General features: G+C 43.6%; 1 protein-coding gene across 5 annotated transcripts in view; it reads left to right on the top strand.

The window, feature by feature from the left end:
* Dzank1 (double zinc ribbon and ankyrin repeat domains 1) overlaps window positions 1-21,008 on the top strand; it is a 63,987-nt gene that overhangs the window by 29,018 nt on the left and 13,961 nt on the right. For all 5 annotated transcript variants that reach the window (XM_052725962.1, XM_052725965.1, XM_052725964.1 and 2 more), the window contains 7 exons: window positions 8,791-8,916; window positions 10,101-10,265; window positions 11,394-11,601; window positions 16,398-16,501; window positions 17,860-17,934; window positions 18,545-18,641; window positions 19,063-19,160. In XM_052725962.1, the coding sequence (XP_052581922.1) occupies window positions 8,791-8,916; window positions 10,101-10,265; window positions 11,394-11,601; window positions 16,398-16,501; window positions 17,860-17,934; window positions 18,545-18,641; window positions 19,063-19,160 (873 nt within the window). The remainder of the gene's footprint in view (window positions 1-8,790; window positions 8,917-10,100; window positions 10,266-11,393; window positions 11,602-16,397; window positions 16,502-17,859; window positions 17,935-18,544; window positions 18,642-19,062; window positions 19,161-21,008) is intronic.

The raw sequence follows: 21,008 nt of genomic DNA, 5'->3' as shown, positions 1-21,008 counted from the left end.
GTCCATTTTCACTGTAATTTCTTTTTTGAGATAAGACATTTATTAATTGTTTGCTTCATTTCCAAATATTATTAGTAATGGTGACTTAAAAGTTAACTCTTTTTTTATTTTATTGTTTTGTTTTCAAGACAGGGTTTCTCTGTGTAGCCCTGGCAATCCTGGAACTCACTCTGTAGACTAGGCTGGCCTCAAACTCAGAGATTAGCCTGCCTCTGCCTCCCTGGTGCTGGGATTAAAGGCGGGCACCACCACCAGCCACCAAGAGTTAACTCTTATTGTCAGAGCACATGCTCTGTGTGATTTGTTACTCTAATAAGATTTATTCTGTGGCCCATCATACGCTCTAACTTGGAAGCATTCTAGGTACACCTGAGAAGTATGAGTTTCCTGTCATTGTTAGATGCAGTGTTCTATGAATACCAGTGAAACAAGTGGAATGCTGCAAATACATTGCTGGATTTTGTTTGTTTGTTTGTTTGTTTTCTCCTTCTAGCAAATTTTGAAGAAAAGGTAGTAAATAATTAGATAAACATAAAAAGTGAAGAGTTGAAAGCATTAATAAAAGAAATGGAAGAAAAGCTGAGCACGGTAACAGGCCTATAATGCCAGCCCTTGGGTTCAGGCAGGAGAATCATGAATTCTAGGCCAGCCTTAGCTACACAGCAAGACTCTATCTTAAAAAACAAAAGAGAAAAAAAGAAAGAAAATAAAATTGAAGACAGGAATAAGTGGAAAGTTATCCCATGTTCAGATATCAGAAGAATTCACATAGATAAAATATTTGCAGTTTCTAAAGCAGTCTACAGATTCAGGGAAAACCTGTCAAAATTTCAATGACTTTATTTTTTACAAAATAGAGAAAGGAATCCTAAAGTTCACATGGAATTACAAAAGACTTGGAATGGTCAAAGCAATCTTAAGAAAAAAAAAAAGCCAAGCTGGAGCCGTCAGACTTCCTGATGTACTGCAAAGCTTTAGTAATCAAACAGCACGGTGCATCAGATACAACCCAGGCCAGTGGAGCAGAGCCCCAGAAGAACAGTTAGCCCAGGAATAAACCCACATATTTAGATATTTGTTTGTTTTCTGTTTGTTTATTTTCTGCATATGGGTATTTTGTCATCATGTATGTCTGTACGCCACTTGTGTACCTGGTGCCCTCCGAGTCCAGAAGATGGTACTGGATACCCTTGGATTAGAGTTACAGATGGTTGGGAGCTGCTACGTGGGTGCTGGGAATTGAACTGTGGTCCTCTGGACCAGCAGCCCTCTTAACCACTGAGCCAGCCCCCCCCCCCCCCCCCCCGAACCAGTTGATTTTTGAACAAAGATTCTAAGAACACAAAATGAGGAAAGGACAACTTCTTTAATAAATTGTGCTAAGAAAACTGTCTCAGCCTGCTGAAGAATGAAACTGGACCCTTTTCGTGTGCTATGTACAACAATCAATTAAACACAAACCTAAGATTTGAAACATAAGACTTGAAAGTACAAAGCTACTAGAAGAAACAAAGGAAAACCTCTAGGTAATTGTCTGGTGATGACTTTCTGGCTGTGGCCCTAAATATAGCAATGAAGGTGAGAATAGGCAAGCAGGGCTACAGGAAAGGAAGATGCTTCTGCACAGCAAAGAAAGCAGCAGGATAAAGACCTGAGCAGACAGAAGAAGACACTGAAACTATACCTCACGAGGGTCTGTCACCCCAAGTATGATAGACTAAAACAACTCCATAACAAAAAGTGCTCAAAAAACAAGCAAAGGACTCAAATAGATACTCCGAAAAACATTACAAATAGCCTGCAGGCGCTGGAAAGATGCTCAGCACCACTAACCATCAGCTAGAGCCAGTGAGGAGGCAGTGCAGGTCAGAACACCTACTGTGCAAGCCTGACAGCCCAAGTTTGATCCCCAAACTCATGGCGGAAAACAAAACCAACTCCCTGAGTTTTCCTCTGACCTCCTTATGCCCTCCATGGTAAGCACATGTGCACACACATGCACACGCACACATACATAAATTAACTTTAGAAATCTACAAGAAGTATTGCCTCACTCCAGCTACAATAGCTGTTATCAAAACAAAACAAAACAAAACAAAACAAAGATAACGAATGTTAGTGAGGCTGTGGAAAAAGAAAAACTCTTCTGCACTCTTGATGGAAATGTAAATTAATATAAACATATAGAAAACAGTCTAGAGATACCTCTAAAAATTAAAAATATATGATCATATAACCCAGAAGTCTCACTATCAGATATATAGCCAAAGAAAATATCAACATGACAAAGACATAACTGCATCCCATGATCATTGCAATTCACAGTAGCCACGATACAACACCAACCTGAGTTTATCAACAGATGAACAAGATCAAGAAAACATGGTATGCATACTGAGTAGAATACCATTCAGTCCTTGAAAAGGAGGATATCCTTTCACCTGTAATGTGGAGACATTATGTTGAGTGTGAAATAATACAGGCACAGAGTCAGATACTGAATAGTCTCACATACATGCCAAGTGTAATGACACCAGAAAACCACAGAAACCAATGGGTACCAGAGACCCATTGGTGGTGCTTTGGGGAGAAGTTGGTGAAAGATACATTATACTTCTGAGAATACATTCAAGAGCTCTGTTTTTCATCATGATGACCAATTAGTTCTTCTTACTTGTGTTATTGTACATAATTATTCACTATATCTTTGAAACTTTCTAAGAGACTAAATGTTGTGTTCTTACCATCAAAAAAGGATAAGTACATGAAGTAATGCATATGATCAGGGGTATAGATTTGACCATTCCACAGTACATCATGCCATGCACAAAACATAGAAATGACTCTCTCTCTCTCTCTTTCTCTCTCTTTTTATATTTTATTGTTTATGTGTTTGAGTTTTTGCCCGAATGCATGTACAATACATGCATGCAGTGCCTGCAAAGGTCAAAAGAGGGTGAGGGATCCTCTGGGTCTGTTGTTAGCTGCCATATGGGTGTTGGGAACTGGACCTAGGGAAGAGCAGCCAGTGTTTTTAACTGCAGAACTATCTCTCCAGCCCTTTGTATATATTATTCTTGTCAATTAACATTTGTTAAAGGCTCCCATGTGGGGAAACCCCTCCAGATATGATTCAGATACAGTGTTTGCTTCATGTATTTTGTGGTCGTGAAAGTAAGCCATCCAATAGGTCAGATCCCCCTTGCCTCATCCTTCCTATTATAGTTACATAGATCCTGCACATGTATATGCAAACCCTGTGAGACTGTGAGAACCTCTGCCTTAAACAAGTGCAAGAAAAGTCAGGGCAAAAATAGTACTCGCATTCAGCTTTAGATTTCTGGCTCCCCTGACCAGAAATACTGCCTCTTGCCTCCCACTTGGCATGCACTGTGTGTTGTGCCCTTAGCCCCAGGCCAAAGGCTAAGATAGGAACTAAATTTGCATAAATCACCTTCCACTTGTGTGTACTGATTCACTCTCCAGAGCCTTCATGCGTTAGGAACAGGTTTTATGGCTGTGAAGTCTTACTCCATCGCTACCAAAAGAAAAATCTGTGTAGGTTAAAAAAAATATTCCTATTACATAAGATGTATTTTCAAAATCAAGTATGTAAATAGGCTAATGAGACTGGCAAAATTAACTAGAACATGCACACATTCCCATGTAGCTGGAGTTTTCTTTCCGGGTCCCGCCAAGTCCCAGCAGTCCAACAGCCCACTTATAAAATAAACATACAGATGCTTATATTATTTACAAACTGTATGGCCATGGCAGGCTTCTTGCTAACTGTTCTTATATCTTAAATTAACCCATTTCTATTAATCTATACCTTGCCATGTGGCTCGTGGCTTACCGGCATCTTCACATGTTGCTTGTCATGGCAGCGGCTGGCAGTGTCTCTCTGACTCAGCCTTCCACTTCCCAGAATTCTCTTCTCTGCTTGTCCCGCCTATACTTCCTTCCTGGCTACTGGCCAATCAGCATTTTATTTATACAAAGCAATATCCACAGCATTCCCAAATCAAATCTGTTGTAAACTGGAGGAATCTTGTATTTGTAGCTGTTTGTCTGGTAGGATAGGTTCAGATTTTATAGTATTCTCCCACCACAAAATTGCATTGTCATTTTCCAAAGCACTGAGAGAATGATGGTGAGGTTGAGAAGACATAACAGGAGAAAATGGTGGCACTCATGGAAATCATTCTTGGAGTGACTATTCCAGTAGACTCAAGTAAACTCGTCATCAAAAGATTAATTTTTGACTAGAGATAGCTCATTTGGTAAAGTACTTGCCTCAGGCTCTGAGTTTGATTGCCAGCACCATATATAAACTGAGTGTGGTGGCACACACCCATAATCTCAGCATTAGGAGGTGGAGGCAGAAGGGTGTAGTTGGTCTTTCTTGTTGGACAATAATGACATGGGGACATTTTTAATTGTAAAAGCTTGGCCTTTAGCTTAGGCTTGTTTCCAACTAGCTCTTATAACCTAAATTAACCTGTTTCTATTAATCTACATTCTGTCATGTAGCTTTTACCTCTCCTTCATTCCGTATGTCTGACTTTCTCAGTGTCTCACTGGTGTCTCCCACATGCCCCAGATGTTCCTCTCTCTCCCTGGAAGTCCCACCCAGTCTCTCCTGCCTAGCTATTGGCTATTCAGCTCTTTATTGAACCAATCACAGCAATACATCTTCACACATTGTACAAATATCCCACACCAGAAAGGTCTGAAGACAGCATGGGCTACATGAAGCCCTGAGTGTGGTGGCACACTATTGTAACAGCAATACTTGGAAAGCTGAAGCAGGAAGATTGTGAATTTGAGGCTATCCTAGATTATAAGAGCAAAACCCTGTCTCAAAAATAATTTAAATCAGGGCGTGATAGTGCACACCTTGAATCCTAGCACCTGGAGGCAGAGGCAGGTGAATCTGTGTGAGTTCAGGCCAGCCTGGTCTACAAAGTGAGTTCCAGGACAGCCAGGGCTGTTAAACAGAGAAACCTTGTCTCAAAATAATAATAACTAAATAATAATAATAATATAAAAGATTTTCAGCCCTTCCTTCATCCTTCCTCTTATCCTTTCCTTTGGTCTTCTGGACTTCTTATATATAAGAAGTAAGACATTTTAAATTGATTATATTAACTACTAATGATATGATTCTTCCATTTCTGTTTTTTTTTAGTTTTATTTTTATTTATTTATTTATTTTTAAAGATTTATTTATTATGTATACAGTGTTCTGTTTGTATGTATGTCTGCACACCAGAAGAGGGCACCAGATCTCATTATAGATGGTTGTAAGCCACCATATGGTTGCTGGGAATTGAACTCAGGACCTCTGGAAGAGCAGTCAGTGCTCTTAACCTCTGAGCCATCTCTCCAGCCCCCATTTCTGTTTTTTTGGTTTTTTTGTTTTGTTTTGTTTTGTTTTGTTTTGTTTTTTCGAGACAGGGTTTCTCTGTGTAGCTTTGCGCCTTTTCCTGGAACTCACTTGGTAGCCCAGGCTGGCCTCAAACTCACAGAGATCCACCTGGCTCTGCCTCCCAAGTGCTGGGATTAAAGGCGTGCGCCACCACCACCCGGCCCCCATTTCTGTTTTTTATCTGTCAATAAAACTGTTTAGGAACAATACCAAAATTGAAAAAAAAATTATTTTACATGTATGAGCGTTTTTGCCTGTGTGCATGTATGTGCATCACGTGTGTGTCTGATAACCATAGCTGTCAGAAGAGGTCATTGGATCTCCTGGAACTGGAGTTAGAGATGACTATGAGCCACCATGTAGGTGCTGAGAATCAAACCTTGGTCTTCTGCAAGAGCAGCAAGTCCTCTTAACTACTGAGCCATCTCCCCAGGCCCCAAAAGTGAATGTTTTTAAAGATGTGTTTGTATCTGAATGGCATATCAGCATGTAGGTGTTAGAATGATAGTGTTTATGGAAGGGGCAGAAAGTAGCATTGCATGTTCAGTCTGGCAGCTCCATGTCTTTCTTTGTTTAGCAGCATTGATATGATGGGGTAAGAGAATTTTTCTTTCTTTAAAGCAACTTTATATTTTAAAGTGCACTTGGACTTTCATCCTTAACGAAAGATCTGAAGGCTTCCTTCGTATTTAGAACCACAAGTTGGCAAAATCTCTGTCAAATTTGGTGGCTCACCACCATCCATAATTTCAGTTGCAGGGAATCCAGTGCCTTCTTCTGACTTGCTCTGGTACAAGGCATGCACATGGTGTACATACATACATATAGGCAAAATCTCACATAAAGTAAAACAAATAAATCTTTTTCTTTTAAGAAGGAAAAAAATTAATACTAGGACAATTGAAATGTAAAATCTGAAGCAAAAGTTTCCGAAGAATGTCTTTCAGAGTACTCCAAAGAGCCTGTCTCTGATTGCACAGAAACTAGGTTAATAATCATGGAAAGATTCCTTCCTCTGCTCCCTGGGCTAGGGACTGGCATGGCCTCTCTCCTTCCTCAGCTTTCTGGGTTAAGGGGCTGAAATATAGAATTATAGTCCTTTCATGTGCATAAGTCAGCATCTAATAGAAAGCCCAGAGAGAGAAGCTTGAGGAAGAGAACTTGACCCTGCCTGTGCTGAGCATCCCTTTGTACTCACTTGGCATTCACCCAAACCCACTACAGACCTGTGAGGATGCTGCCGAGGGACCGTGTGAAATCCTGAACAAGAGGCTGTAAAATCAGTTGGCCTGGGCTCAGTGATGACACCTATCTCACAGGTTGTGTGAGTTGACATAAGGTTGCAGGCGAGTACTTGGAACAGTTCTTGCACAGACAGTCACAGAACTGCCACTTTTACTACCATCCCCATTTGGAAAGTGAGAAGCTGTCACATTACACAGTGAATAAGCAGCACGAGCCAAGATTCTAACCCAGGTCTACCTAACAGTTTCAGAAAGTCCTCAAGAAACCACCATTTCCCTCTCCACAATAAAAGAATTCCTTTTGTAACTAGAGTACTGGAGCCGGGGACCAGAGAGAGGAACTGAGTCTTGAAACTGTACTTTATTTAGAGATCTGGCAATCTGGGAAGCCAGGGAACCTCCCTCAGTCTGCTTTCCCCATCCCATCTCAGCTGACATACTTTACAGGGAATCTGAAGAGAAGCAGTGACTCATTGCAAAGGTTTTCTCTCTGGTCCTCAGCAGCCTCACCTCTGGGAGGCGTTGGTGCTTGCCTCCTGGTGTTGTACTTCTCTCCCTGTTGCTCCGAGTACTTTCCCCTCATTATTGTCTCTGTGTAGTAAAGGTTCACATACTCCCAGTGATGTAGTCTACCTTCCTCCTAAAGAGCCTTCTGGAGATCCCTGTGTTAAAGGCTAGCTCCAAACAAGCAAGCTGTTAGCAGCTGGCAGGTGTTCATGCTGGACTACGTCCAGTGTGGAGCTGCGGGTTTTGTTTTACAGTATGAAGTACAAATGTGCTCTTGCTTTTTTAATTTTATGATTTATTTTATATATATATATATGGGTGTTTTGTCTACATGTATTTCTGTGCACCTCTTGTGTGTCTCATGCCCTCAGAGGTCAGAAGAGAGTGTCAGATCCCCTGGAACTAGAGTTACAGACAGTTGTGAACTACCATATGGGTGCTGGGAATCAAGCCTAGATCCTCTGAAAGGGTGACAAAGTTCTCTTAGCCACAGGGCCATCTTTCCAGCCCCTAAATGTGGTCTTACAATGTAGAATAAAAGTGGCCCTTTCCTCACCCTATCATTCCCATGCCCAGGCTGAAGAATAAATCAACGTTTCCCTAGGGCAGAGGGGAGAAGATAAGTCCCAGTCATGACCCTATGTGGCTCAGCTTGGTTTATCAGTAATGTTCTAGTAATACTAGTTGGCTTACTCAACCCATAATACCAATGATATAGGGGGGTATGGAGATGTAGAAGATTCCATTTTCATTGACTTCCTATGATTTGCAGCAAGGAATGTGAACTTAAAAATTTATGAATCTGGGCCAGGCTTAGTGACACACACCTTTAATCCCTGCACTCGGGAGGCAGAGACAGGGGAATCTCTGTGAATTCAAGGCCAGCTTGGTCTACATAGCAAGTTCCAGGACAGCTAGGACTACGTAGAGAGAGACCCTGTCTCAAAAAAGCAAACAAAAATAGGTGAATCTATCATACTTTTACCCGTTTTGTCAAAAGAAAAGTGGGGCGGGGGAGGATTGTAGCACAAATCTTAAATGGTCATATTAATAAAAATAAACTCAGAGCCAGATATTAGGGTGAATACTGGAAGATAAGAGAAGCAGAACAAGCCACAGCCACCTCACCTTGCCAATTCCTCAGCTGATCCTGTTTCCTCAAACTGGAAGCCTCTCAGTCCTCATCCAGAATGAATCTCAGTTGAACTGCTGCTAAAAGCCTAAAAGCATAACCAGCTCTAGTTCCTGGTCCTCACACCTTATATACCTTTCTGCCATCACTTCCTGGGATTAAAGGCCTGAGTCACCATGCCTGGCTATTTCCAGTGTGGCCTTGAACTCACAGAGATCCAGATGGATCTCTGCCTCCCAAGTGATAGGATTAAAGGTGTGACTGCCACCATTTTCTGGCCTCTATGTCTGTCTAGTGGCTGTTCTCTTCTCTGACCCCAGATAAATTTATTAGGGTGCACGATATATTGGGGAACACAATATCACCACAGAGGATATTTCCAGTTTCTGTTGTTTGGGCTTTTGTTCGCTTATTTGGATGGAGTGGGAACTGGAGAACATAGTTGTGACTCTGCCTGTCAATGCTGCTTTGTCTAGCCATGGCTGTGCAATGGAAATGAAGTCCTTCGCCCGCCTACTCGGAGTGGGGAGACCATTTCCTGCTCCAGATGTGGCTGCCAGAACAACTGGGAGGCATCCTTCTGCGACTGGTGTGGATCCGCGGTAGGTACCTAAAGACTGAGCCTCGTCACCAGGCGGTGGTAGCGCACACCTTTAATCCCAGCACTCAGGAGACAGAGGCAGGCAGATCTCTGTGAGTTCAAGGCCAGCCTGGTCTACAGAACAAGCTTCAGGACTGCCAGAGCTACACAGACAAACCCTGTCTTGAAAAAACAGCAACAAAGACTGACTCCTTTGTGCTGGGCACCCTGGAGAGCTAAGGTCTCCCCATAGCCTTGCAGGAGATTCTTCCTATGATTTCTGTATCAAAAATTTGGAGGTAGAAATAATAGTTTCATGGGCTGGAACTAAGAAGCCCTTCTCACTGACATTTGATTTGCATTTTTTTGGGTTAACCCTTTTCACTAATTTACTGACCACTGTAATTTATTCTTTGAATGGAGTTTGCCTATTTTTTAATCAAATATTTATTTATGTTTATGTTTACTTGATACCGCATGTGAGTAACAAAAGAGTGAATGACTGTCTCCTTCATCTCAGCCCACAGCACCTCTGCTCAGAAGCACGCCTGCTTCTGAGACCCCAGGTTCTCTCAGGTCCCCAGTGAGCTGGCACTTAGTGACCCACTCTTTCCACCTGGCAGTATACCTTGCTTCCTGTGGCTTCACAAGCCATCGTCTATAGTAGAGACTCTATATGCACATACCATGGTTTAATTTAGGCAATCTCTCCCCCTGCTGGACACTTATTTCCTCTAGGCTGCCACTACTGGGCTGGAAAGATGGGTCAAGGTGGAAGCACCTTCCACCAAACCTGAAGACCCCTTAAGCAGACTCTCTTGGATATCTTGCATTATGAATTCAATTCTTGGAATCCACCTGGTGGGAAGAAACAACTAGCTCTCCAAAGTTGCCTTCTGACCTCTGCAGAGGCACTGTAGTACACACACACACACACACACACACACACACACACACACACACACACGCGCATGCACACAATAAATTTAAAATGTAATTTTTAAACACCTATAATACTACAAAAGATAACCTGGGATGTATTTCTTGAAGTGATTGTCCATGTGTAAGAGAAAGTCTAGAGGTAGAACTGTTAGGTCAGAGGGCAGGAGCATATGTTATTTTGATGACTAGAGACTATATGGTGTGAGAATAGTTTGCGTGAGCAAGTTAAAACTCTAAAATCATAAAAATATTTCTATTCTGTAGCTTGGCATTTCTAGCAGCCACTCTGTCTGCCCAAAATGTGGGGCCAACAATCATCTGTCTGCCCGATTCTGTGGCACCTGTGGTATTTATGTGAAGTCCATAGCAAGATTTAGAATGAACAACAGCTTGGCCCTGGTTGCTGGCGGACATCGCCCATTTTCTGAGGTAAGGCCTACATGCTGCATGGTGGTAAGAACTGTTGCCAGGTTTAACTGGCTTTGTGTCCCCTGCCCTATGAATCAGTCCAGAAGACCAGAACCAAAATATGTAGACATTGCACATGGACTTTGAACTAGGTATGTAAATAAATTCAATTTAGGTTTTAAACTCTTGAATGCCCCAGACGGTGGTGACATAAGCCTTTAATCCTAGCACTTGGGAGGCAGAGACAGGTGGATATCTGTGAGTTAGAAGACAGCCTGGTCTACAGAGTGAGATCCAGGACAGCTAAGACTTACACAGAGAAACCCTGTCTCAAAAAATCAAAACCAAAAAGAAATTAAACTTTTGAATGATTTCTTCAAAAATTACATATTTATGCAAGTTCTAGGGTAAAACTCTAGCCTAGGGTAGAAAGCAAAACCTTGCTTCCAAAAAAAATGAGGAAACTAAAATGGCATTGTTCTGATGGAGATTTGTGTCTAATAGCATCTACGAGGCAGTAGACACAGTGCCCCAGAGAGAAGGAGCTTTCTCTGCATGCGGCAGAGTGAACTGCTCTGGCATTTTCCCAGTAGCAGTCCAAGAACCTTCCTCCTTGCCCTGTTCCATCAGCTGTGTAAGGTTTCTTAGACATTTTCTTCTCTCTGCCAGGAAGTTGATCCTAATAAATATAGAAACATACATTGTCTGCCATGTGAATGCTGTCCCTTTAGATGCAGTGACACCATACAGCCACACAGCTTTCCATGGTGATTTTCTTAGGTCTGTCAAAGAAATGTGCATTCTCAGCCATTGAATGTGGTTGCGCAGTAAAGACTGTGTTCCATTATATCATAGAACTGAGAGGGTAGATGTCTTCCAGGCCCAGGCAGGATAGAAGCATCATTAATTGGCTGAACTGGGGACAATAAATGACCAAGGGGAGAGGCTACCTTCATGAATCAAGGTAGGAGTTGCTGGGAAAGAGAAGAGCGAGGAAGATAAGCAGTGGAGGCAAGAACCCCGCCCCTACCCCCAACAAACACCTTTAGTTCGGTGTTTTTTATTCTGATTTAAATTGTGTTTTGTGGTTGGAGATGGGGTTAGTTAAATTAGATTCTAATCTTCAAGTGTATTCTCCCTTGCCCATAGCCCCGATCTGCCTGGCAGTCCCTAAGTGTCCCTTTGCCCACTTCTGCTTTTGGGTCTAAGAAGGACACGGGCACACAGACCTCGGGCCTGTTCTACCCATCTGGCAAGCTCCTGGCAAAGAAGGAGCTGGAGGCGGCTTCTCACAGGCAGAGGCAGGAGAAGATGAGTGACCACAGGCCCGTCCTCACAGCCGTCAGCCCAGGAAGAGGTAAGCGGGGGCACCTGCTCCTGGTAGGAGGAACCCCTCTCTCTGGAGAACCTCCCATGTTTCCCTCCCTTTTAGATTTATTTTCATGGACTAGAAATATGTTCCTTTTTCTTTGTTCAAGTCACTCTTGGTATGAACAGTAGCTCTTCCTTAGACTTTACTCCTCCAGTACTCTAACTCCTGGCCTGCTGTCTGCTCCACCAGTCTCATGGTGCATGTGGGTTCATTCTGCTGTGTAGACAGGCTTAGTCAGTGTCATCATCGCCACCTGTCATTATGGCTTTTTAGTGCATAAAACTCACGTAGCATACCATTCACTATTTTAACTGTGTCTAAGTGTGCGATTGAAGGACGTCAAGCACATTCATTAATGATCGCACACAGCCACCATCACCCTCTCCAGGAGTGAGCACAGTCATCAGTCCAGTAGCAAGCTTGTGCTTCTCAAATGGCCACCGCCCACACCTTTCCCGTGTGCCCTCTCCCTATGCCAGAGTGCCTGTCAGCCACTGCCCTGCCTGTCTGTGGCCTTGCCACTTCTTGACGTTTCTCTGGCCCTTCTGCCACTTAGTGGCCCAGAGAGAGAGAGAGAGAGAGAGAGAGAGAGAGAGAGAGAGAGAGAGAGAACTGCAGGGGGCTTTATTTCTGGGAGAGAGGGACATCTACAGGATCTGCAATCTAACTAACACCTTGGACACGTTTATAATGGCTACTCTGGAGTTTTGTTAAAGCCCCAACTTGCAGTTGCTGTCAAAGGCAGTTTTTCTCACCTGACTTGTTTGTTGTTTTGTTTTGTTTTGTTTTGTTTTGAGACAGGGTTTATCTATGTAGCCCTGGCTGTCCTGGAACTCTCTCTGTAGACCAGGCTGGCCTCGAACTCAGAGATCCTCCTGCCTGTGCCTCCCAAGTGCTGGGATTAAGGCTTATGCCACCACCACCTGGCTCTCACCTATTGGTGAAATTATTAAGGCCACTCCACGTAGTTAAAAGGAGATTTATTTAATGGCGTAACTTACAAATTAAGGAATAGGTAGGTCGCGGAGTCTGGGGAAGGTGTATCACAGTCCAGCGGTGTTCTCTGGAGCTCTGCTCGGTCCACCTCTCCAGTCCAGGGTCCCGCAACAGAGAGAGCGCCCGCCAATCCAGCTCTCAGATCCCCAGGCGCCTCCCTTGGCCCCACCTTGTAGGCGTGACAGTTGCCGAAGTCTCAATGGGGGTTGGAACTTCCAGATCAAAGCTGGAATGGCTACCCACTACACTCACCTGCCCTTTATTCTTTTTTTTTTTTTTTTTTTTTTTTTTTGAAATTAAGGAAATAAAACCTTTTTTTTTTAAGGTTTATTTATTATGTATATAGTGTTCTGCAGGCCAGAAGAGGGCGCCAGATATCATTACAAATGGTTGTGAGCCACCATGTGGTTGCTGGGAATTGAACTCATGACCTCTGGAAGAGCAGCTAGTGCTCTTAACCATTGAGCCATCTCTCCAGCCCTGCCTTTTATTCTTATGTTTTAGTTGAACTTTCCTCTTTCATAATTTTTTGTTGTTTTTTTTTACATTTTTTTAATTTATTCTTCTCTCATATATTACATTCTGATCACAGTTTCCCCTCTCTCGTTCCATTCCCAGTCCCTCCAACACTTCCCCACCCCACACCTCCCACTCCCAATCCATTCCTCCTCTGTTTCCCCTCAGAAAAGGACAGGCCTCCCCTGGGATAGAAACCAAACACGCCATATCAAGTTGCAGTAACACTAGGCACCTCCCCTCATATTAAGGCTGGACGAGGCAACCCAGTAGGAGGAAAGGGTCCCAGCAGCAGGTAACAGTTTGAGACTGTTTAAAATCTCCGGCACTGGAGATTTTAAATGATTGATTATTTCAACGCTAGTCTGGTGTCCCCTCCAGGCTTGTTATTGCTGTTTGCACATTTCCCTGCCTAGCCGCTAGCCCAGTCTTCCTGGTGAACTGCAGTTCCTCCTGCTGGGTGAGCCTCTGAGGCTGCGCTTTAGGGGGTACACCCTTGGCTTGCACTCTGTGGCCTAGGAAGATGGTGGTTTGGGTGGGTTTGGAAGGCTCCCTCCCTCCCCGCCTCCCCGCCTTCCCGCCTCCCCTCCTCCCTCCCTCCCTTCCGGACCTCTCCCACCATTGAGTTTTAATCACTGCTAGTTTGTCACTTTATTGTTTTCAGCCATGTTCTAGGTCATCATCAATCCTTTCACTGATCTAATTAAACGTGGGGTCTTTTACAGCAGTATTTTCACAGGTCAGTATTTGAATAATTTTCTGACTTCAGAAGGGCTCTAATCAGCTGTTTTCTCCCCCCCCCCCCCGTTCTATGTAAAGTGGCCAACCTATGATGTATATGATGTAGCTCTTACCTGTAGTGAACTCACCAGAACTGTGATTGCTCCCACTTCCTTCTTTAGGTGCTGGTATTGAACTCAAGGCCTTGTGCATGCTAGGCAAACACTCCGCCATTGAACTAAATGCCCAGCCCGTTATAATTGCCTTGTATCATCCCCTTCCATTGTTCTGAGTTTGAACTTTTCCACACTCTGTTAAAATGAAGTCAGTTCCTTTGGGAAGAGCTTCTGAACTCTCTGCTTCCTGGCCTTCTTTCTCCCTTGGGCAGAAATATGTTCGGGCATGGACATTGGTACTTTTCTCTCAGAATGACATTCATCCCAGGGAACACAGCAATCATATATGGTTTTCTGTTGTTACCTCTCTCAAAATGGACCTTTGATAAATGAACCAAGAATAGGTGATCTGGGTACCCAGTATCAACAATACATCAGATCGAGGTAGAGCCTCCATCCTGTGAGCAATGGCTGGACAGGAACAGGGAGAACACCCTTGTGACCACACTTGCCAAGAACTTAGGCTATGCACTCGGCAGTTGGGGCAGGATGAGAAGTAGGGAAATCCTGTTTATTCTGAGAAGATAGTGAGGTTGAACTTAGAACCAAGAATGACAGGACTGTGTTCCTGACTGTGCATACCTGGACTGGAGTTTCCGTCATATTTGGCAAGAGCAAGGTGGATTATTATTCAGACACCACCCACTTACTATTCGGAGTTTCAGTACATTTTCTTCATTAAATACTTTAGAAACACTTCCAGAGAATTTAGGTCATTGATTGTTTTTAGGTTTACTTATTTTATGTGTGTGAGTGTTTGCCTGCATATATGTGTATCTGCATTACATGTGTGCTGGTGCCTGCCATAGAGGTCAGAAGAGGGCATCAAATCCCCTGGAACTGTGTGGGGGGCCAGCTCCCACCTTTTCCAGGGTTCTTATGAGGAGGAGAGAGGGATAAGAAAATGTTAGATAGAAAGATAACAGAGAGGAGAAAGACAGAACCACAGGATAGCTTCGGGAGGACCTGGGTCAATACCCAATGGCCTTTTCCATTTATTCAAAAGGGCTTTATATAACAATTCCAAAGGGTGGAGCAAAAGACCTCCCCCTTGCTAGATCAAAGCACACCACACAGCCAAGTGTAGACCCTTCCAAACACCTGGTAACCACGCCCGTGGCCAAATCATTCCCTTATGCAACCCTGCTGGGTAGAGCAAGCTCAGATTCTCAGACCCTGAGTAAGTTCTCACTAGGAAACCTCTGTGGGTCTCCACAGAAATAGTTAATGATGTTTGTGAGCCACCATGTGAGTCCTGGATATCAAATCCAGGTCCTCTGCGGGAGCAAGTGCTCTAACCACTGAGCAACCTCTCCAGCCTTTCGTTGCCTTTTAAAACTGATTTCTCTGGGGAAAGGGAGCACCAAGATCCTCAGGCTGTCATGATAGTGGCCTCCTAACTCTATCTTGCTCCCTAAGTTTCCCTACTAGGAGTTAGAACTCAGCCACAGTTTGATTGACTCTTATAGACTTGAGTGTGGCATTAGCCTTAAGGAGATCATCTACAATCATTTCCAGAATGATTCCTAATATCCCTCCTGTCCTCAAGAGGAAGAGACTGTTTTCTGTCTCTTGGAATCTAGATGGTCACTTGCTGGCCAGTGGAACAAGGTAGATGAGATGCCCTGACAGTTCTGACCTTAAGCTTTAAGAAGGACAAAGGTCAGTGTGCTCGCTAGAAGGTCAGCACCAGATAAAGAAATTCACTGTGTGTTCCTGGATGAAAGAGACCTGCTAGAGGACAACAAGGGTACTGTGTACCAACAAACTCAGTCATTTAATGAACCCACATAGCTAAGAGAAAAGAAGGGCTAAATCTTCCTGTCAGTGCCTGACTGGCTCTGCCGTCTCAGCTGAGATCCCACCCCAGTCTGCTTCTCCTTGTCGAGCGCCTCCAGTCTGGGCAGAAAGGTGGGAGCCCACTCAGTCTCTCTCCCACACGTGAGAAACCAAACAAAACCGCTCTGATTTCTAATTCAAATGCGTTTAAACCCCTATGTAGACTAGAAAGGGCACAAGAAACTTTCTGGAGTAGTGGAAATGTTCTGGATGTTGACTGGGATGAACACAGTTGTCAAACCATTCATTTAAGACATTGTTATTTATATGTGAGATAGAATACTATAAGAATAAAAGGCTTCACCTGCAGCAATCAATGCACATTCTTTTGAAATGTGATGATCTGTGATAATCGTGTGTGCCAGCCTGGGGGTGGTTGTGGCACTTACTTTAGTGCATACTTGAGGTTCTGTAAGGAAAACCCAATACAGTTGGCCAAGGAAAATAACCTGAGAATGTATGTTCCACGCTTGCTTCTTTCTTTCTTAAATGTGGAAGAATTATCAATGTGTTTGGGGTTCTCTCCCTTTCTAGGCTACTGGAGAAAACAGTTGGATCACATCTCTGCTCACCTCAGGTCCTATGCTCAGAACAACCCTGATTTTCGGGCCTTGATTGCAGAACCCAGGATGGGAAAGGTGGGTAAGATGAAGCTACCACTCAGAGCATCCCTGGGATCCAGCTTCCCCAAGACTTTGCTTGTTCATTTTGCATGTGTGTATGTGTGTGTGTGTGTGTGTGTGTGTGTGTGTGTGTGTGTGTGTGTGTGTGTGTGTTTCGCCCTTTCCTTTCTATCTCTGCTTTCATGCTTTCTTTTCTTTTTTCTTTTTGTTTGTTTTTTGAGGTGGAGTTTCTCTGTGTAGTACTGGCTGCCCTGGAACTTGCTCTGTAAACCACGCTAGCCCTGAACTCGGAGATCAGCCTGCCTCTGCCTCCTGAGTGCTAGGATTAAAGGCATGAGCCACCACACCCAGCTAAAGCAGTGGTTTTTAATGGCACAAAATCGAGGTTATTTTGGTTTGTATTGTTTTAACTCTGTAGATTTTCATAGCAAGTCTTATTTGATAAGCAGTATAACTGAAGCTCAGAGAGGTTTGGCAAGCTGCCCCAAACTGCTGCTGTGTCTTGGGCATTCAGATGTGGAACAGGTCTGTAGATCCCAAACCACATGCCTATTCTTTGGCACAAAGTCATTACTAAGAGACAGTTCAGTGGGAGAACATTTCCTGTTTGTCACAAACTAGAAGAAACCCTTTCAAATCAGTCACAAAATCATCCAACACTGACCCTGTCTTGTTTTCAAGTACTGCTCAGCTTCTTTTGATGGACTATTTTGATAGCTTATACATACTTTGTCTTAATCTGGAGTTCAGCAAACTATTCCCTCTGGGACAAATGTGGCTTACTGCCTAGTTTTACAAATAATATGTTATTGGATCAGAGATGTATCCATCCATTTACATGTTAACCATGGCTGCTTTGGGCTACAACAGCAAGGCTAAGCATTTGCAATAAAGGTTTATGACCAACAAGACATAAAAAAAAAATACCATCTGATCCTCAGAAACATTTGCTGCCCTGTTTAAATTTGTTCTGCAGCTTACAGAGAAAGCTGCTCACTCCTGAGCTCCTTCATTGAATAGCTGCCCCACCCCCCATTCACCAGGACACCTTTTCAAAAGTAATGGCACAGCCATATGGCTGACTGAAGGAAGTCTCTTGAAGAAAATATAAATTTGGATCTTGTTCTTATTCAGTCTGAGAACCTCTGCCCTGTATTGAGGTATTTAGTTCCTTTATAATTAGGAATATAGGTCAGTTGGTTTTGAGTCTGCTTCTTTGTTCTTTGTTTCCTATTTATTCCATTTCTCTTCTTTCTCTATTCTAACCTTTTTCGTGATAATTATTTTATTAAGTATAGAGTATAACATCTCAGAATTCCTAGGTATTTAGTCCTACACTACAGTTGAGAATATTCTTTAAATTTCTTTAAAAGCTTGTCTCTGCTACTGTCCATGAAGACGGCTACGAAGTTAGCATCAGGCTGAACTACATTCAAGTCTCCAACAAGGTATGAAATCCTTTAGAGGTTATTCACAAATTGATTGTACTATTGGCTGACAGTTTACAGGAATACTTTTGTGTAATGACTAGAAAGGAAAAGTTTCAAATAGTAAGAAACCTGACCTAGACAAGGAATTCCAGGGGACTATATAAATAGGTGTGCTAACTACCAGAGAGACCCACTCTCCAGCCCAGAGGATGTGGTAGGAACAGGAATTACCACCCGCCCCACTTTGGTGCTCTTTGGGGTGGTTTACAACTCACTGAAATGATTATATGCCTGGGATACAATGAATCTGGAAAAAGACTAACACAAAATGTTTACTGAGTTCACCTTGACTTATTTGTTTTCTACAAAATAAGGCATGAGGATCTCAAAGTAAAGGCCAGAGCAAGTTGAGGGCCATCTGGGACAACTTTGTGAGACACTGTCTTAGAAGTAGAAAGCGCCCTGGGGATATAGCTGAGTGGTAGAGTGCTTGCCTACTGTGTGCAGGGTTCCCAGCCTCAGGCTGCACTGTTAGTGTCCCTCCTGAGGAACAGGCTAGCAGTAGGTCTCTCTGTTGAGACATGGCAGCCCCATCATTAGTGATGCTTGAAATGTTTTCATTGGCCAGAACCTGTACATCAACAAGTCGGTGAGTCTCAGTGACCACTTTCTGAGCAGTGTCACCGAAGGTGGCAATGGGCTGTATGACAGCAGGTCCAGCTTGGGTGAGTTATACCCTTCTGGTGAGTTTTTGATAATTAATCAAGAATACATAGAGTGGGCAAAGATTGATAAGACTTGTATAAAATTTGAAGCTAAGTCACAAATCTCAACATGTTCCAGGCAGTTTGTTTGTCTGGCTTCTCTGGAGTTGGGATATGACTTTTGAAGTCCTTCACAGGGCTTGGGAGGTTTATTTGCTGTAGCTGGCGGGAGGTATACATGTGCTTTATAACCTAAGTTACTGCTCCACTCATTTTCTGGTTCCCAGAGGGGTGGTCAAGGGTCCCACCTGCCAGGTTTAATAAAAATTTCTAGAAAATCCATTTTATCCTTTTTGGCTTTTGAGGCGCTTGACCAAAGTGCCTCCTCACATGTGGGAAGTAAGGCAGGGTCATTTTGGTCTCCAACTCTTTGTCACTTCAGTGAGTGCCTATAGCCAGAGCGCCTCAGACACCCCCGAAAGTGTCAAGATGAAGAATCTCAAGGCCAAAAGCTTCTACAGAAACCCAGAGATGCCTACGGTAGGTGCACTTCTTGGTCTCCCTAGCTCTTCTGCAGCCCGTTGCATCAATGTTTATTTGGACATTTTGTAATGGAATGCTTTCTCATTTTCTCCTCCTTTTAAACAATAGTGTTGTTTATTTTGTGGCAAATTTCTCAAGATGGCGAACTAGAACTATTTTTAAAGTCTCATCAATTTCCTGGATCATCTCTGTTTCCTCTGGGGTCAGTTCTGAGTGCTCATCTTTCTCTGCCTTGTATTTGGTTTGGCTGGATACATGATGATCCTTCATTGTCTAATCACTTAACAAATGAAGGGCTAGTCGGATCAGCACTGGTGACTGGCATGGGTGTCCAGTGTGAGCACCAAGCATGAATAGGTTTGTGAGTTGAAGTTCCTTTGTGGGTGGGTGCTTATGGATGGGTTTCTTTGTTACTGTTGTACTGCTGTGAAGATACACTGTGACCCAGGCAGCTTATAAAAGAAAGAATTTAACTGGGGGCTTGCTTACAGCTGTAGAGGGTTAGTCCATGATCATCATGTCAGAGAGCATGGTGGCAGGCAGGCATGATACTGGAGAAATAGCTAAGGGTTCACATCTGATCTGCATATTGCAGACAGAGAGAAAGACACTGGACCTGCCATGGGAGCCTATGGGGGCCATTCTCTTTCAAACCACTATGATGGGATTCCCCAGAGTTACTGGGCAGGAGAATCATTAGGGTCTCCTGGGCTGCCGATATAGAAGGTCTTTCCTCTGGTGGCAAGGGTGTTAATGGTGTGATGTGCTCATGTATATTTCAGTTCTGCATGAAGTTGTGTTTGTTCTTTCTCTTCCTCTTCTACCCTCCCTTGTGACTGTACTCTTCCCTTCACCCATCAGAAGCCTTTGCTGGGTAAATCATGTGATTTCTAGAAAATAGTAACGGGTTTATATAGAAAGCATGGTTTTCCTACCCTCGCAGAGGAGCGGAGGGGGTGGGTGCCAGCTGTCTCAGCCATTCACAGTAAGTCCTTCAGTGGTACACTCTTGCCTGCAGCCTGAACCCAGTAGATACCTTCCTTACTGACTGACTTAGAATCCGAATGTTCAGCTAGAGAGAAAACACTCAGATCTCTGGGTCTCAGGTTGTTGTTTGTTTGTTTGTTTTTTGCTTTGCTTTTATTTAGTCTAGTCTTCTTTGAAATCCCTCAAAATCACTAGTCCACCAACAGTGGGCATCACTTTAGGATTTCCTACAGCTTTGAGGTTTAGTCTTTTAAAATACATGCCATGAATAATCCTGAAGGGAGCTTTGGAGAAAGGGACCGAGGGTGCCCCACTGCCCTCCCCAGTTTGCCTGTCTCTGGCCCTCTTGGGCTGCAGCACAGAGAACAACTGTGAAGAACAGCAAGCCAGACATAGAGATGGGCATGTGTGGTGCTCCCCTCCTCCCTGGGTTCTGCCAGGTCCTTGGGCTTCCACAGTGGGCATGCTCTCACCCCCTTGCTTGCATCTCAGTTGCTCTGAAGGCAGGGACTGTTCTTTACATTTGCATGTGGCTCCTGCAACACAGGCCTCACATGCACTAGTAAATCTGGGGGGAGGATTTTATGATTGTTGCTTGTGCTCCCCACCGTCCCCCAGTTTGAACTAGTAAGTATAAGAGAAGTATAGAGTTCCCCAAATTAATGGTTTACAATGCCTTGTTAGTCTGTGTGTGACCCAAATTTCCCACTGCTGTGTGCCTCTGCTTTCTCATTTGCACTTACCAGCTCCAGCTTTCATTCGCTATGTAGTGATTATTTTGAGCATACCCAGATGTGGCTCCAGAGTTCAGGAAGCTGACGTTCTAATTCATTTTCCTATAAGGAACAGAATTCACTG

This window comes from Peromyscus californicus, unplaced genomic scaffold (assembly GCF_007827085.1).
Source record: "Peromyscus californicus insignis strain IS unplaced genomic scaffold, ASM782708v3 Scaffold_7__1_contigs__length_154581171, whole genome shotgun sequence".
NCBI lineage: Eukaryota > Metazoa > Chordata > Mammalia > Rodentia > Cricetidae > Peromyscus > Peromyscus californicus.
The sequence above is the reverse complement of the archived record's forward strand: the minus strand, read 5'-3'. Positions and strand labels throughout refer to the sequence as shown.